General features: G+C 35.1%; 3 protein-coding genes across 4 annotated transcripts; all 3 read right to left on the bottom strand.

Annotated features, from left to right (window-relative positions):
- Nucleotides 1-927: 927 nt before the first annotated feature.
- LOC143464590 (kelch-like protein 25) lies at nt 928-7269 on the bottom strand. The gene is made up of 17 exons (XM_076962455.1): nt 6420-7269; nt 6071-6196; nt 5567-5681; nt 5135-5320; nt 4941-5051; nt 4744-4857; nt 4474-4606; nt 4064-4279; nt 3330-3611; nt 3181-3233; nt 2948-3042; nt 2726-2782; nt 2344-2472; nt 1998-2266; nt 1702-1764; nt 1402-1605; nt 928-1293 (listed from the first exon to the last, which is right to left on the bottom strand). The coding sequence occupies exons 1-17, from the start codon at nt 6592-6594 to the stop codon at nt 1186-1188; spliced, it is 2436 nt and encodes an 811-aa protein (XP_076818570.1). The 5' UTR covers nt 6595-7269; the 3' UTR covers nt 928-1185.
- Nucleotides 7270-8808: 1539 nt separating this feature from the next.
- On the bottom strand, nt 8809-12137 carry LOC143464591 (pyrokinin-1 receptor-like). The gene is made up of 5 exons (XM_076962456.1): nt 11843-12137; nt 11316-11567; nt 10549-10764; nt 10216-10384; nt 8809-9950 (listed from the first exon to the last, which is right to left on the bottom strand). Exons 1-5 carry the CDS (start codon nt 11904-11906, stop codon nt 9422-9424), a joined length of 1230 nt encoding a protein of 409 aa, XP_076818571.1. The 5' UTR covers nt 11907-12137; the 3' UTR covers nt 8809-9421.
- A 1322-nt stretch (nt 12138-13459) lies between these two features.
- On the bottom strand, nt 13460-16273 carry LOC143465310 (uncharacterized). Of its 2 annotated transcripts, XM_076963536.1 has the most exons (5): nt 15364-16273; nt 14988-15236; nt 14542-14757; nt 14294-14471; nt 13460-14195 (listed from the first exon to the last, which is right to left on the bottom strand). In XM_076963536.1, the coding sequence occupies exons 1-5, from the start codon at nt 15404-15406 to the stop codon at nt 13667-13669; spliced, it is 1215 nt and encodes a 404-aa protein (XP_076819651.1). In that variant the 5' UTR covers nt 15407-16273; the 3' UTR covers nt 13460-13666. The 2 variants fall into 2 exon arrangements, with proteins under 2 accessions (XP_076819651.1, XP_076819650.1); XM_076963535.1 differs by having other exon boundaries at nt 14988-16273.
- Nucleotides 16274-18440: the final 2167 nt, after the last annotated feature.

The raw sequence follows: 18440 nt of genomic DNA on the forward strand, positions 1-18440 counted from the left end.
TCAGCCCGATGAGGAGCTATGAGAGTCCAGCTTCACATAATTACCGATTTATTTCTTTTTCGATTGCGGCTTGTTTGTGCACCAAGCCTTAATTTATGGGAGGACTAGTGTGGCACCCTCCTTTTAAATTTTTTGACTTCTTGGAGCAATCCTCACATTTAATTGTTATTGGCGTGCTATGTAAAGGGTTGTGCTGTACCACACTAGACAAGGCTGGTCAAGCCGAGTTTATTGACGCAGACACGTGATTTCACAACTAGAGGTCGATGCACCTTAATTATTCATTAAAAGTAAAATACAAGAAGTCCTAAAACTATGACAACACGCCACCTTTTGCTTTATTCTTCGACAACCTTTAAAGGGCTTTGGATATCTCGGGTCGGCCTGTTGCCAAGTAACTTAATCGGTTCTAGGCCATGGGTTCTCAACCTTTTTATAATCGTGGCCCACTTTTGTTCTGTAAAGTATTTCATAGCCCACTAATCAAAGTTCTGCGAAAATGGGTTATGGAATTGTTAATTAATGGATTGCCTAACTAATGAATTTACTAACCCTTACTTTCCAGGTTAGGGCCGTCTCAGCTTAGCTGCTAAAACAAGACTAAAATTTTGAAATAAAGGAACAGACTGAAGTTTCAGAAAATGGAGGAGTAGTCTGATACCGTAATAAAGATAAATAACCTTAATAAAGCAAGTTATCACACCAACATCATTGAACATACAATTGTGCATTCCTGCTTTTGCTAAAAAATTCAAGAAATTTTATACCGTAACTCAGCTGGTGATCAAAAATGTCTTGCATTATAGGTTTACAATTGTTACAATGTTTAAAATTTTAGCGTTGTTAAATTCTTGATTTACATTCCATAGTTGTAGTTTTCCTTTTAAGTTATTGCGGATGGAAAAAAATAAATATAAATATATCATAGGCAATCACAGTGGGATGATGTAATTTTGGAAGCAAAATTAAACTTTACAAGAAATGCAAATTTCATTTTGTAGAATAAAAATAGCACCATAATGAATACGCAGTGATCGGCTGCAAACAGTGAAAAATAGGCAAGCGTGTGCAAGTGGTAAAAGTAGGTAATAACGTGTCAAGTACTTACAGATAAAAATAAAGAGAACATTTAAACAATGTTTAAAGTAACACATGATTATGCCTATGATGAAATATCTAAGACTGTTAAGTGTATAAGTTCACAAACTCTGGGTGATTAGTTGGCTCTGAAAAATCGGTAACAAAATCTGGGAGACTTTCTTCATCTGGCAGATTTACAAGTAGATCTTGTGCCTGTAATATAAAGGTTGCTTTATCAGATATTCAACATCAAGTAGGTTACTTGCCAGTAAAATTGTTTTTAAACTTATCTGTACTTTAATAAAATCGATCATTACTTACTTCAAAGTTATCACTGCCATTGGAGGTCATGTCAAGTAAGCTTATTTTGAATGATAATTTTTTAGTGAAAGGTAGAAGTTTTGGTCTATAGTCGCTAGATTTTAGGTAATACATCTTATCATTATACACAAATGGTGTCCCAACTGTATGGAGGTGATAAGTGGCTGGATACCATTTCTCCTTTTTCACATCAAAAATTGAAACCTGGTAAAAAAAGAGTACCAGTTAGCAGAGTGACTATACCACAACATTTTTAAAGTAAAAGTTTTTATGAAACGAAAGGCTTTTTCGATAACGTACCAAGACAGCTTGTCGTAGCGGCAAAATGTCACCAAATACAAAGATGTTGTCACCAAAAGTGATCTAAAATAAATGCATTTAATAACGTGGTAAGTAACTAATCAAGGAAGGAGGGCTGGTTCCATGTCAATGCAAACTAAAAATCCAATGTGGTTAAACCATGCACACCGAAACAGTAACATACAAATATATTTACCGTACTGTAGATGTACGTAAGGCCTTACGTTTTGGTTGCATTCTCAATATTTTGTTAGTTGGCTTGAATAGCCTATCAACTGTTTTGAATTCTTACTTACAGCATAAGTAAAGTAGAGTGGAATGGAATCATCTGGAAATGGTAATGGGAAAGGTTGAAACCAAGTTTGCAATTTTGTTGAATAGCAATGAAGCAATCCTCTACTCTTTCCAATTGATGGAATGCAAAAGCAATATATTGTTTCATTCCAAACAACACAAACCAGGTTGGGCGCATCAAACAAAACTGTTGTCTCAACTGTCCACTTCGATTCACGAAACTTCAGTTTGTTTACATTTTTAACAAACTTGCCGTTTTTTCCATATCCACCTAAAAAAGATACACATGCAGGGCCGCAATAGACACTGTCAATCATTACACCATGTTTAAAACCAAATTTTTGTTACCTAAAACATAAAGACTGTCACCAACAGTCACCATGCGGTGGCCCCAGCGTACTTCAGGAAGAGAAGGACCTACATTCCATGTATGAAAAAGGGGATGAAATAAAACCACCCTACATTCATCTTTTCCACCTGTACAAAGTACCACAAACATGATCAGTAAAAGCTACAACAGCTTTAAAAGATAGATGGATAAAATAACTGTAAAACAATCTACAATCAATCATCACAATTTAAAACTAAAAATTGTTTACAAACTATAACCAATCGTATTGCTTCACCAAATAGGTCGAATGTATGTTTGGGATGCTCAACTTTTACAAATCTGGAGACCTTTGAACTGTTTAAGTACTAAAATCCAATAAAATTTAGAATAAATGATTACCAGAAATATAGACCAAATTATTGAAGACTTCCACAGCAAACTGCAACAAATTTTGCTCTGTAAAATAATTACAAGCAGTGAAAATTTGAACACAAAATTTTCTCCATGTCTTTGTAGAAACATCAATATTATTTATAACATAAAATAAATCAATGTGAAACTTGGGATGAGTACGAGCAGCTGTGGTGAAAACCGATTTTTGACAACTCAAAAATTATTTACCCAAGTATTGAAATGCACAGCACATGTTAAGCTTGAGGCACTTGGAGGCTGGGTTTTCAATTTCTGTGGGTTCCTCACCAGTTACTTCTTGAATGCTGCACTCAGTAAAAACAAATTATTTTTCCTTGGCACAATACAGTGAATACACTATACATACTGTATAAATATTTTGTGCATTACATGCAACATTAAAGTCAAGCCTTTGAATATGTTGCGTAATGAAGTAATCATACCTGTAAATATAGAAACATGTTCTCCCACCACTGAATACCTTCATGATGACACTCTGTAAAATAAATTTTTGAATACATTTGCATGGTTCAACAAACAGTTCTTGGTACAGTTCAGCAAATAAATGAAGAAAAATAATACTCTGTCCAACCTTTCTACAGCAACGCCTGAATGATTGATTATAATGTAGGATGCGCATTTCCAATGGCATTTTCTTTGCAATCTCACATACAGCATCAATATCGTTTCTAATTTGGTCATATGTTTCTTTTTTGTAATGTAATTTGGTTTGTGGATACGGTTTCATTTCCTCGATAACACGCTCAAGAACAGGTAGACTAAGAAGATGAAGACGAACAGTTCTTTTGAAAACATTGTATATATGTGCTGCATTCTTTTTCTCTTCAGCCCATCTCTTAACAGTACTGATAATCTGCAGTGAAAAATGCCAGCAATATTTATGAGTGTTATCTGAGTATAAAACTAAACATATTTAAACTTCACGTTCTTGAACTGCAGTCATAGGTTAATACGTACGGGGTATTAGCAATCAAATTCAGCCATCACTCACAAATTAACTTCTTACTAAAAATGGAACCAATTCTACAGGGTGTTCATAAAGTCTGGATATAAAGGGAATTCTACTCATTCATTTATTTATTTTTTTCAGATTGAATGATGGCTCTGTCTGAAGAAAAACGTATCAAATAGGTGCTCTTAAATGGACGAGAAGGATAGTCTTATTTTTAACTATGTACCCGGACTTTGTGGACACCCTGTATATCATGCAATATTGATCGTATATAGCTAAAGTTTACCATATAGTGAGGTAAGATACTGTTTATTACATCTAGTTTTATGTAAAAGTTTTCAAGTTATACATACATCAAGCTCATTTAGTACACACAAATTATCATTTGACAGATAATCGCAAACTATATCAGGAGTCAGGTTCTTCAGTTCTTTACAATGAGTAAACTGCACATTCCATGCGAGCCCACTCCAGGCATAGTAACTGGCAACTGAATGGAGCTTGAAAAGTGAATGTCTTTCAGCAAATTGCACAAGTTGAATGGATTTACACCATGAGGCACTTTCAATCTAAAAGAACATATGTTAAGTTTTTTCGGTGGTATTTATAAATAATAAATGACTTTAATTAAAAAAATAATAAATACCATATATATATACTAGGCGGTATAAATATATTCTATTTTATAGCTTTGCTATATAGTACATGTTATAGTTAATGATAAATAACTTTTAAACAAAAAATGACAACATGCATAAAATACCAAAAATTCTTCAGCTTGTTGAAAAAGACCTGACTCACGACAAAGCCATCCAGTCACAGATGCAATGTCCATTGCACTGCTATAATTCAGTTCTTTTGATGTAGTCGATGCGTACATGTAAGTTATGACGGACCTAAAAGCAATGTCAAGAGGAATTATTATAACATTACAATCATGTCATGAATAACCTCACAATATACGAAAACAAGCATTCTTTTCATAAGATATTAACAAAACATAAATCTATCAACTTCCATTAACAGCACTCACGATAATGTAGTTTCATTGACATCTTGCAAAGTTACATTGTCTTGTGAATGTTCTCTAAAGGAAGATGTACTAAGCATCGCATAAAAATATTCACTGAATGTCACCAGCAACTCCCTGATAAGCAAAACAAAAACAACAGTTATATACAGCAACTGACCAGCATAAAAAACACTTGAGTATTAACTTTCATGTTTCACCTATGACAGCAAATGCTTTTTTCATTGCTAACATTCACAACAAAATTAAACGGAGGAAAAACACGTCTGTCATTGTTCAGTGATGGTGGTAATGGACAGTATGAACTAAATCTGCAAAAGAATAACATTATTCAGAAACTTTCTTCCACAACAAAATCATATCAAAACCACTCTGAAAATATCTTGATAATTACTTTTTCTTCAAACTTTTCTCAAATTCTTTTTCAACGACACGAATAAACGGTAGGTCCAATTCTTCCTCTGTAAATGTTAAGCTATAAACGGTGTTTGTTGATTCACGCTGTGAATACAAGCTGACATTTACTTTCTCACTAATTCTTATGTATAGGAGGTCCCATTTCTTTGCACCTTCTAGATATCTGATAAAATGCAGCAAAACAATGTGGTTTATTGGTTATTACTTTTGCGGAAAAAATCATTCTCCACAAAAATAATTTTCACTTTCAACCTTCAATTAACACAAAGTAGTACTACCAGAAGCATTATTGCTCACATAAGCATATATAAAATATATTTTAATGACAAAAATAGTCCAAAAAAAAATTCAACTTGAAACATTTCAATAAATTTGTTTTCCCATAAAAAAGCAACAGCTGCAAATTTACTTGACCACTTGATCCTTTGGTATATCAATGCTTCCAGTATACACAAAACCAAGTAGATTTTGGATTACATCTATCTCTATATCACTTTCTTCAATTTGAATGGTTTTGTTTTTGTCTAAAATTTGATTAACATGAAAGTATGCTTAGACGGTAGGTTATTCTTCTAAATATTATATTACACCAGACATCTTGGACATGGCACTGTCATGAAAATTTTAAACCATTGGCATAAAATATGCCACAGCTAGAAGATGCTTAACAGAACATATTCCTTAAAGTTCAGGTAATACAAGTATTTAAGTCAAAACCAATTGCAATATATTTGTGCATACATTCACTGTTTATTTCATTGTGTTTGTGCATTACCTGTTTAAAACAATTCATTTGTTCTGTCTCTTGGTTTTACCCTTCCAAAATGGTATAATGTAAAATAGTGCCAGTTTTGATATAAATTTCTGGGGCCCAAAGTAGACCTACAAGATTTTCATTTAGGGCGGTATTTACCTGAAGCTCCTTGATCCCATATCTTTGACAATATCTTCTCAAAATAGGATGAACGTAAAAACAAAACAATGGAGTGGCAAGGAAAACATGTATGCCCATGTCGAATTTCAACATCTGTTAGTATTTCTTGAAAGAAAGCAGTCAAACATATGGTTATTTAACCAAAAACCATACCTTAAAGCACTTTACCATTGGCTATAGGCTACAGCTGCCATCTGTGTATATTATTTTTTGATAGGAAGCCGCTGATTAATGTTTGACTTGTAAAGGTAGGCTTAAAACCATATATTAAAATCTATCTTATGAAACTTGACAGAATTATAAGCATATATATCTACAAAATTAATACCTGACTGCCTCATTTCATTCAATTTGGCAAGCATTTTCATGAAATGACCATTGTTAGTTGACAATGATGTCTTGATTGGTTTATCAAGAGAGAAAGTGGTTGAGGTTCTAGACCAAACATAATGAAGACATTTGCACCCACTTCCAAACAAATTCAAACTTGGTTGATTTCCCATAAATTGGATTAGACCAATAAAATACAGTATAAGCCTATACACCTTTCGTTAGCCTCTTTAAAAAAATTTTACTATGCAGTAATGGGCAGGCCTATTGTTATAGCTAGGCCTAGATCTAGTGGAGAGAGTTAATAAATATGGTCTTCACTCATCAAAAATGAGTATAGGAATGCATTTATGCCAAGATTTTAGTCACACAATTCTGGAACAGAACTCCAAACACCGCATGCAGAGATGAAATAGGTTGACTATTACGTTAGCATTCAGTTTTCCTTCTGTGCTGGTTGCGTAAGTTTAACCTTAACATTATACACTATGGCTGCCACCAGGCATAACAGCATCATATATAAGGCACTACTGGTGAATACAGAACTTTATTATCTACCAACGTTTCATTAACCCATCTGCGTTAACGTCATCAGTGGGAATTAACCTGAATCAATATTAAATGCTTCACATAATACTTTCAGTCTGTCTTGCTTCTTGCACGTAACTTTGTTAAATTGTACATGTTTTTATACCAAAAAATGAATAATATCATCAACGAAATACATTCAAAAGAATCTGAATAATGATACAGAAGTATTTCATCTAAATGATGTTACGTAAGCTTTTGTGGTCTCGTGCAGAAATGCAATGAGTATGCTGCTGGGGTTTTTCCTTAGACTACTTAACTAAATTCAGTCTTGGACTTAGGGTTACCATATTTTCGTGGCTTAAAATCCGGACACTCTTTAGTGCCCACTAGCGATTTTTAAAATGAGGTATGAAAACATTGTCTGTCAATATGACGTCACAGTAGCAATGCTTTGCCTATCCATTGTATACCGGAGTGGATTTTTGAACATAGTGTCGTGAATTCACTAGGCTATTGGGCCATCTCTGATTTGACCTCTGGTTAGGCATACCATATTTTTGTGCTTAAAATACGGGACGCTTCAGAGCAACGAGCCTTATCAGACAAATGTGGTTCATATTTTACTAGGAGTATGAAACTATTTTGGATTCCTATCGTCAGGGACAACTAAAGTAGTAAGACACCAAGAAAAACTAAAATAATGCATTTTACTAGGAAACAAAACAATGTTCAAGCATTTGTAAATTTACATAATCGTCCAATCATACTTTTCTGTAGACAATACTTTCTTCAAGAAGTCTTTATTAGACTTTATTTTCTCATAAAAATCACAGCAGGAAACGTCCATGTTAATTTTGCAGGTGATAAGGGCTTACAAATTCAAATGTTTTTTTACAGAAGGAAATGCAAACAAGTACCGGTACGAAATATGTTCTTTCAATAACCTAACTGTAAAAAGATCACCTTCTCCTTCTATCCTATTATTACTGAACTAGCAAATGCGCTAACAATCAACTCACTACTGGACCAATTACCCGCTAGAATGACGTAACAATAACTTTAACATTTAACACAAAGAAACAAGAACACGCATCGAGCATTGTTCTTCAGCAAGTTGGCTAAACAGACCTATCACAGTGTGTTGTGTGGGGCAATGCTGGCTGACTAAAAGCCAAAGCGGGACTTTGGGTTGACTAACCGGGACGCCGGGACAAAGCCTTAAAAAGCGGGACTGTCCCGGCTAAAACGGGACGTATGGTAAGCCTAGTCTTGGTCATATTCCAATATTTTTAATTTTGTTCCTGTTTTGATCATATTGAACCTTTCATCAGCACTTGCTAACCAGTGGGCCGTAACCGTAATGTATTTCCAATAGGCCACAACAGAATAAGATTTTACTCTGTGGTGTCACGGTGTGGACATTGCATGGAAATTTACTGTGGAAATTTTGTTGAGTTTGGGACATCCCCAATATCACATTCGTAAATGTTCGATTAACTCTTCAATAAGGAATTGCGCAACTAACCTACAACAACGTCGGCCTGAAAATATTAAAATGCCGGTAACCAATGGAATATTTCGTTAGCATCAAGTAAAACTGTGTAGTTAGCATAAAGTAGTATTTAGGAAAGTAAATGACAGAAAATGTTTGAAGATTTTGCCATTTTTGTAGGGCATTTTAACGACCAATTTGTCCCAAAAATATTTAGAAAAGACCTATACAATCCTAGTACGCTACACCACGATTAGTGACATCAACGAAATTTTAATGTTTACTTGATCACTTGCATTTTAACAAAAAGAAATTGTGGACAAAACTCAAAGTTTTATCGTAAACAAGGCTTGTAGTGTAGCATTACTCACTTCACTATGAGTTTTGGAATATATTTCCTTTTAACATCCATTTTGGAAAATGTGGAAAACCTTATTTTGTTTTCACAACTTGATCAAAAAGTAAACAACTCCGTATCAGTATCCGCAATGCTCAAATTTAGTTAATAAAGTCAACACCGGATTTAACCAAACACTCTAAGAACAGAATTAAATGGAATAGGATTATAGCACGAAAACAGTTAACATTTAAGTTAAATTAGTAGGTCGATAAAGTTGAACTTATAAGTTACAATGTATGCAGGAGAATAAGTAACACAACATTAAGGCTATGTCCTTTCCGTGATCTGCAGGATGCGGCGTTTGAATAAATGCAATTAAAAAATTGTTTATCATTTCAATTATGCAAAATAAGCAAAAGGGATGATCTACATTTTGAGGTAGGTCAATATATCGGTAATAATTCAAATAATGAAAATAAACACAATAACGCAGTAATACTTAAACGAAGACATAAACTTGACGATTCGTGAATGAAGTTGATGTTGACATGCACAACGTTTCCAATAGGATTTGGGACATTCTGGAATTTAGACAAGTATATTGTTAACCTTGTTTAAATAAAATGCAACATTTATTTCATCGATTGTGTTTGAGGAATTTGTTTTTAAAAAGCTTCTTAGTTGCTTCACTTATCTGACTTGATCCTAAATTATACATCAAAGGGTTCATGCATTCGCTTATTCGCAAGCACAGATACGACGTCACACCGAACAGGTAATCGTCCAGGCAACTTTTGTTTTGTTTAGGTGTACCAACTGACCACGACAAATAAGCAGTAACCGGCACATAACCGAAGAAGTAAGCTAAAGCAATTAAGGCAAGTTGAATGAAGGCTTTTTTTTCTGTTGCTCCAGACACGAAACCGCGTCTATTTCTTGAAGTGTTGCTTTGAAAACCGAGGTTGTTTCGAATTGAAATAGACAACGAAACACTGTTTGTGATTGCAAGTCGTCTTTGACTAGATGGGGTTATGTTCGGCGTTGAGTTTGTATCAAGTGCATACGTATTCGGTATGACGTCAACTTTGAAAGCAGTTCCTCTTATTGAGTCAATTCTGTCTTTGCTTATCTTGTTGTTCACGCTGTTCACGTAGCGCTTCCTCCAGCTAAAAGAGAACTGCTTGTTAATTATACTGAAAATTGAACAAACTCTGAAATGTTCTAAATTCTTGTTTAACTTATAAGCTTTTATGATTTTGTTTTTTTATTAGTTAATATGATAAAGCTTGTCATTTTTAAAGGCTATTTAGGCCTAAGTAGTAAAGTCTATTTACGTTATTTTAGCACATGTTTAACTATAAGTAATAAGTTATAAAATATGAGGTTTCATCAAAATACCAATAATATTATATTTAAATTCGGCAAAATCACCTTCTTTTCTTTCGAAGAACATGAACTATGAGCAGGGTAAAAATGACAATAAGAACCTCAGGTAAGTAGAACATCACTGCATTGACAACATTTATGTAAGTGTAATATTCATCGATGCGATTACTATCTACTGAACAGGATGGCCAGCATGTACCTCTTGGCTCTAGTCCTTAAAACAAATGGTTAAAGCATTGGCAAAAATCGCAATCAAACAAAAGCTCTATTTTAGTTCAAAGTTTCACAAGTACAGTATAAAGCCATTACATTAGCCGATATGTGTAAATGCTCAGTGCATATATTGAGGTTCTGTTCTTCCATTTTCTAGTAACCAACCTCTTTCAAAATCGACGCTCATCAACAATCCTAACGGTAAAGCAGTGCCAATGGATATGAGCCATAGAAAACAAACATAAACAAAAACCATTCTCGTCGAGATCTTTTTAATTCGGAATGGGGCCATCATGGCGACACATCTAAGAGCCGCAAACGACACGATATGTAGTGATGTCACGTAGTTGGTAGTGAAGTCACACACCCAATAGAACTTGCCTGTTAAGCACATGCTTTAGTCAGGTAATAATAATTAATCATTCATCAAACATGCAATATACTGAATGTGCTTTTCTGTTTTGAGTAAATTAGGCGCATCTTGAATTGCTATTACGTATAAAGAAACACTATAAATTTAAAATTTCCAGAATTTGACAAATTTTAACAGCGGAACGGACGCGATGGAATAAATATTTGGCCGGAAGGTTATCAATGGGCTATAGCCGCTATAGCGTCAAATATTGTGTTAATCGCCAATTCTGGTTAAACAATAACCAATTTTCGGTTATAAATCTGGTCAATTACGTAGATCGTTTGTCTGGAGTAGAGCTTCGTGCCAATAACAAGACGTAAACAAACATGAGTAAGCTGGGTAAACAGCAGAGTTAAATGTATCTTACAGTTGTGGAAATCTGTAGCTGAATTTAAGGTTGTGCATTACTCACCGTCTCACAGAACATGGCGCAATAATTTATTGTTACCCTATTACGTCATATTTATACACCATATCCCAGAAAATGCTATGACCCTAAAACAACAGAAATACTTACAAGCTAGATTACCCCACTCCCATTTTTCAAATCCCCAAGTTCTTCGATAGAGCCACAAGGGAGAACAGATTAGAGCCGAAATTAGATCGGACAGGCAAAGACTGGCTATGAAGATGTTAGCCTTTGTGTGAAGATGTTTATTTAATGAAATGACCACTGCTGTAGAAAGAGTCCCGAACGTTCCAACTACGAGGAAGATTGCGATCAAGACGGTAATGACGACGTTTGACACAAATGACGCCAGTAAATGATCTAAAAAAATACAACAACGTTTTCCAGAGTTGTAATCTTGCACGTGTGCTATATAACGTGACTTGCGCTCATTTCGCTGTATAACGATCAGCTGGCTACGCTGGGTTGATTTAGACTAGATTAGTTACTAGTGACTACCTACATGTAACAGAATGTTTACACCTGTAACATACACTTGTTTATAAATGTAAGCGGCGAGTTCTCCGGCTAACATCGTACTTATCTTAGCACGTATACGAACTCGGTATACACACTTCCTTGATAACAATAATTACCTTGATGCTGTACTGGATCTGTAAATGTGACGTTTGAAGTGGTCCACACTGCTGTGGTCGGCATGTTGGTCTTTGAAAGCTTCAGTCTTGTACTTTACGGTTATATTAAAAATTTAATTTTGCCTATAACTGTGCAGTTCGTCCACGCAAAAAATACTACAATACTGTAGTAAAGTATTCACGATATGTTTACCGTTCGGCTATAGTTCTATACAGATTGCTCACAGAGTGTAAGGTATATAGAAAACACGAACTTCCCCTTTTAAATTCGCGGCATATTTACAGCGAGGAAGACCAGTTATTTGCTTTTGCGTAAAATGTTTACTTAGACATCCCTGGAAAAACAACGTTTCTCCAAAACCAATAATTTCAATGAACGGAAACAAAAAATCGAATGGTTTTTTCAACGCCTACTGTTATACAATATGGCTATGTATTTAACGCGTAAGCAACTATATAGATGAAGGATTTCGGGAAATTGTTAGTTAATCTTTGCTTCCACTCTATATGACTTGTATTAATGCAACTTTTTGAAAAGAGATTTTGTGGCTGTTACTGATTTAAGCTGAAATTTACTAAGCTGTTGATTGCGGTATAATGTGTTTTCTCTTTTATAACCTACCTAAGTGTATGTTTATTATCGCGGAATTAACAAATTTGTTGCATAAAATAAAAAAACATTTACATGTTGCTTCGAAAAATTGCGGTCTATAGATATGTATATATATTATTTTCGACTTGGCGGCTTACTACCGAACCATGTAAGCTAGTACTAGGTGGGTGGCATTGGGTCATGAACCCCTTCACGAACTGAACTTTTTCGGGTCATTGACCTTTTTACATCATTATTTTTAGCGCGTTAAGATTGTGTGGGTATGTGAGGCCCTTTTAATACCAACAACGAAACCATGGGTGCAGTAAAGGGAACCATTAATTTCCCCCGAAAGAAAATGACTTAACTTAATTTTTATAGGATTTAACAGCCAAAGTCAAACATTTTTCTTGTTCTTGGCTTGGAGTAGAGTCGTAAGAGATTAAATACATGGTAACTTGTCAAGATCTAGTTTACAAGCTGAAAAGAGCTTTGATGCCTGGTGATTAAAATTTCTCTTTCTAATATATTTTCGTGTGAACGCAAATGATCGAAATTATTTGTAATAAAAAACCCATTATTAAATCAATGCTATCAATGTTTTTCACCGTTTATACACGTTTACTTATATACTTAATAATTATTAATAGGTTAAGAACATTAACCTATATTCTACTTACTTAAAATTTCAAATTTATTCAGAAATATGGAAATATCAACAATTTTAGATTTTCACTTACTATTTCTTATGTAGGCGTTATATAGTAAGACATAGATAGTCTAAAATTATCTGTTTTCAGGCCTATATGTTATGAACTAAATAAATACAGTCTGCATTTCTTAAAGAAATTATATAGGCTAGATTGCGAAATTTGTGCAGTTTTTCGCCGAGTAAGCATTTTTTTTTATACCGTCTACTTTACCAAGCGGCTTATCGAATTTTTCTTTGAACAATTTGAAACAAAATATTTTGTCAATGACACATGTAGCCTATATTACAATCATGGTGATGTGCACGCGGGCTGCCTAAGTAATTAAGTAAAGTATATACGACAAATAGTTGCGCATTACAATATAAACTTAAAAAACACATCTACATTGTACGTTCTTATAGCTTGATTCAAAGATCATTGTCACATCAGTGTTTGTGAAAAGTAAACAAAGACGTAGCCTACATCGACCAAAAAGTCGATATATAGCTCTAGGTATGCAAAAAAACGTCTTTATACAAGCTACAAAGAATTTCTTCGAAATAGTTTCCGAAGAAACTGTTTGGTCGCTTTCCGGAGATTGGTAGAAGCCAAGTTATACAAAAACGGATTCATGCACTCCCCTGTCCTTAAACAGATGTAAGAGGCAACTCCAAACCAGTAGTCAACGGCATAACCCTTTGATTCTGGGGGCACGGTGGAAGCCCAAATAAGATATATTGAAAAAGGAACGTAACTTATCATGAAACCAATGATTATAACCGTCAGCTGCGCAAAAACGGTTCGTTCGACATGGTTAGGATCGTTGCCCTTTTGATCCATCTTGCTTTGCTTCTTCAATCCAATGCGATCTGTTTTTGATTGCTTCCTTGTCACCTGAGCTGTCTTATTTGTACTCCTGTTGCTCTGCTGCTGGGCATGTGACACGGAGCCATCGCTTTGCTCATCGTCGTCATGATAGTTGGATTTACTAGCAGCAGACTCGAGCTCTTTTATAGAACTAGTCCAAACTTGACAGTGCTTTTTCGTGTCAGTGAATTTGCAATGCCATCTGATAAAAGCATAGTTATTGCACACAACTTACAGTCCAAGGTTAAGTTGTTTTACTGTAACTTATACACTATGTTCTTGGTAATCCAACTCACGTACTTCTTCCTACTGTGTATTTCCCTAGCGATTACTATCGACAAGATTATCGTGACGAGTTCCGGAAAATAAAATAACGAAGGGTCAATGACAGCAAAGTAGAGGCTGTATTCATCAACGCAACAGTTGTTTCTGTTTATAATGGAACAAGATGGCCAGTTGTTTCCGATTTCGTCGTTTTCTTCATGAAATACGGGCAATTGTAAAATATTTGACGAGAACAAATGGTTTGAAAACTTTTCAACACTTACCTCGTTGAAATTCGACGCCCATAATGAGACCTAATGGGGAAGCAATTGTAAGAGCAACCATCCAAAGCAACGTTAAGCAACACAGCACCATTTGCTGGGTAATTTTGACTATAACATACGGCCACCTGACAGCAATGGTGCGCAGAAAAGCAAACAGAACAATGTGCAAGGATGTGGTGTAACTGGTTGTAAAATCGCTCACCCAATAGAATTTACCTGCAAAATAAATGCATTTACCGAATGAAAAATGGTCATTCACGACGATACGCCTATGCTATGATAAACAGCACGTTTATATATAAACTTGTATAAAAAAATTTATAAGATCTATAAGGCTTTACCACTGGCAGTGATGCTCAAGCAAATATATGTTTTACAGCTTTTACGAAAATGTATTATCGTTCGAAGAATTTAGGTTATTTAGAACAATCGATAAAGATAATTACACATGAAATCTCCCCAGAGCCATTTGTCGAACCCCCAGGTTCTTCGATATATCCATAGCGGCGAGCAAACGACGGCTGAAATTAGATCGGAAAGGCACAAGCTAAACACAAAGAAGTTTGCTTTTGTATGCAGATGTTTATTGATGAAGATGACGGTCATCGTGATGGAACTGCCACAGCAACCGACCACCAACAGGAAGCCCAACCACACAGTTACGACAAGATTACCTTGGAAGGACGGGTGGTGAACTGTGGTAACAAAAAACGTGAAACGAAAAGTAAAAGAATAAATAGCAATAAAATCTGTCTCGAACATTCAAGCAATTGCAAGGTATAATTAAATGTTATAATTTTCGTATAAAAACGTGACAATGACCTTTATCGTGATCGCTTCTTGTTAAAACGTTTGAAGTGTTCATTTCTTTTGATCTAGACGTCCAAATGAAGTTGATTTACTATAATTAATTTTCGCAGCTGTCGCAATTGCCAACGGTTGATTTATTGTGGCTGTAGACTTATGCATGCATATCGCTTATCGGATTTTCGTCATAGAATTGACGCACATTGCAAATAAGTCAAAATTATTTCTAACAATTTGCCTAAACAATTTGATTTGCTCACTTCCAATGGTCTAAACTTGTGAAACTTTTGCGAATTTTGCTGGTAAGGCTATACTTTATGCATGCGATTCTACTGTTCAATTATTTCTGAGCTTTATGTTCGTCTAAATAGGCTATATATCCTGTGAACAACATAAAAGTATAGTTTCTGCATTATATAAGTTGGTCATTCTACGCATACATGGTCTTTAGTTGCTTATTTTCACATGCTTCGCGTCGAAGGTTTCATTTAATCAATCATAGTCAATTTTTCATGCCCTTTGTTGCAAGACAAATGGAATGACTGTTACGCATGCAAAACTTGCCATTCGACATTTCACAGTATTGGAAAATCAATAACGGAGACGTCTCACTCCCTAGAGACAATATTATAGATAAATATGTTAAACAAACTCCTTTATTCGCATTACTTTAGCTTGCGGGCACTTATAATGACCAAAACGTTCGATTTATAAAATACCTGATACCTTTGCTTATTGTAGACATTGCAAACCACCAAGAATAAAATGAACCTCTTTTACCCAGGTTAGAACTTTTGTATATGGCTAAAAATTGCGCTATATAGGCTATATGTTCCATTCAATATTTTTTTCCATTTAACGTTTGCAATGTTTGAGTTAAAAAGACACCGGTTAACTTTCATGTGCAATGACATGCTACGTTTACGGTTTATGAGTCGCACTACTGCATACATATATAGTAAGCTATATCATGAATTATTATCGACCAAATTGTTCTAGGCTTATATATTGTACTCAAGTTTATGTAAAAACCGGCCAAAAAATCTTGGCGATAAGTGTATAATATAACTTTGCTTTTCACCAGCATTCGCAATTTTGTAGCTAGAAAAAGAAGAGCGTAAAAAGGACAGAAAAATAAGTAGTCTAGTGCGCTACTTGTCCTGTGGGGCTACTCATTAGAAAGTAACAGCGCTACTAAAAAGGCGCCATAAACCTACTGCCCAGCAATCCAAACGTCAACGCTCTTTTAGTCTTTATCTTTTTGGTTGTTGGTATGATGTTTTAACTAAAGCCTGAAGAAAGTTGTAAGCCTGTGATAATTATGCGTCTTTGCATTGCTGCATCTTTTTCACTTCCTACTCTCCACAGTTGTGGAACAATTAAAGCAACAGATAGCCAACGGACGTTCTATTTTTCCTTGAATAATGCGTATAGGCCAACCTGTCTTGATCCTGACATCAGAATATTCCTAACCATCTCAAAAATACGCTAAGCCAATCTTCAAAAATTACCCCCAAAATACAGGAATGGTCAACAAGCTTTAGATTGTACGATGCTGTCTGCCTGTCTGATATGTAGCCTAGTACTAATGATAATCCGCTCGGAAGCGGGTCGTGGTTGACCCCGCAAGTAAGTTTTTAAAAATCCCGCTTTTGTCCACTCCGCCAAAAATGTTGGGTTTCACTCCTGAAAAATCGCTTTAAAACGACTCGAAATATTGGCTAATAAACCTGCATATTTATACTTGCAGCCAATACCTGGCAATTGGTGGTGTACAACTTTAATACGCTGTACACAACGATTTTGAAACACCGTATAGCTGCCTATTACAGTATATGTTTCAATTTTTACGTAATTTTCTATGATATGGTATAGTATGGTATAATCTTTATCCTCAGACTGAGGAAAGTCTTTGCTTGACTTAAACCCGGCCTTGATTCCATATCGCTCGAGCCCTGGTTCAGTGTTCCCTCTAAGGTGCGCAACTGAGCAAATGCGCAGTACCACCAGACTATTTGCGCAGTAAAATCTCATTCTTGCGCACTTGCAATTTCCAAATTTAAAAGTAAAATGATCTTCAACAGTATTTTTGGACAGAACGCTTCTGCGCTTATCGCATTTATACCGTGTGCTGATGCACATGAGCATACAAACATACAGTACCTTTTTGTTACATCACAATCCTTTGTCTTTGCTTCACAAACACTCCACACTCGTGGATGCAACTAACTTTATTCTTTAGCTTGCAAAAGATTTTTATTTTCCAGTTTCGACTCTGAAGACTGGTTTTACTATTTACAGTAATTACATTTTCTAAACTGAGCGAATATTTATCCAAGTTAAATACAGACCTACCAGTGAGATGTCTATTCAAGGAAACGAAGCTAAAAAAAGGAAGACTGAATTTAGAGAGGAATGGTTAAATACAGCAGTAGAGTGTGTGACACTAAATTACAATGATGATACCGGAAATCAAGTTGGTAATTCACAAAGTTGGTAATTCATTTTAACTCAGCATTAAAATGCTCATGCTCACTAAATCAAATATTTGCTCAGCGTAAAATTTTCTTAGAGGGAACACTGCCCTGGTTACAAAACTAGCTTTTGTGCAAAGTGCGATTGTCATACATTTTTTGATATTTTGTTAAATTACCCCTATTTAGTACTGTCCACCAAGTTCACTGAACAGGAGCAAGCGTCGTTAATGCCTTACCCAAGAGCATTACAAATTACAACGGTGGCCGCCACTAGTATCGAACAGGAACACCAGCCACATTTATTACGAACCCGAGCTGGACAACGCTCAAAACACTAGGCGACTGTTGGCCATACTAGATGACTGTATAATTATTTCATTACGTGAAAGTTAACACATTTCAAACAACATGCTAAACATGTTTAAGCTAACTTGTTTCAAATAACATTTGTTTTTTCTCAAAGCCAGAAAGAATTAAAAACATTGTATTTAACATTACAACATTTTGTATAATTAAATGTCTTCACAAGTGTTTTACTTCATTCTGGCTTTGAGAAAAAAACAATATTGCTGTTTTAAAAACGTTAGCTTGTTCGATAAAATGTTTATACCCACT

This window comes from Clavelina lepadiformis, chromosome 7 (genome assembly GCF_947623445.1).
Source record: "Clavelina lepadiformis chromosome 7, kaClaLepa1.1, whole genome shotgun sequence".
NCBI lineage: Eukaryota > Metazoa > Chordata > Ascidiacea > Aplousobranchia > Clavelinidae > Clavelina > Clavelina lepadiformis.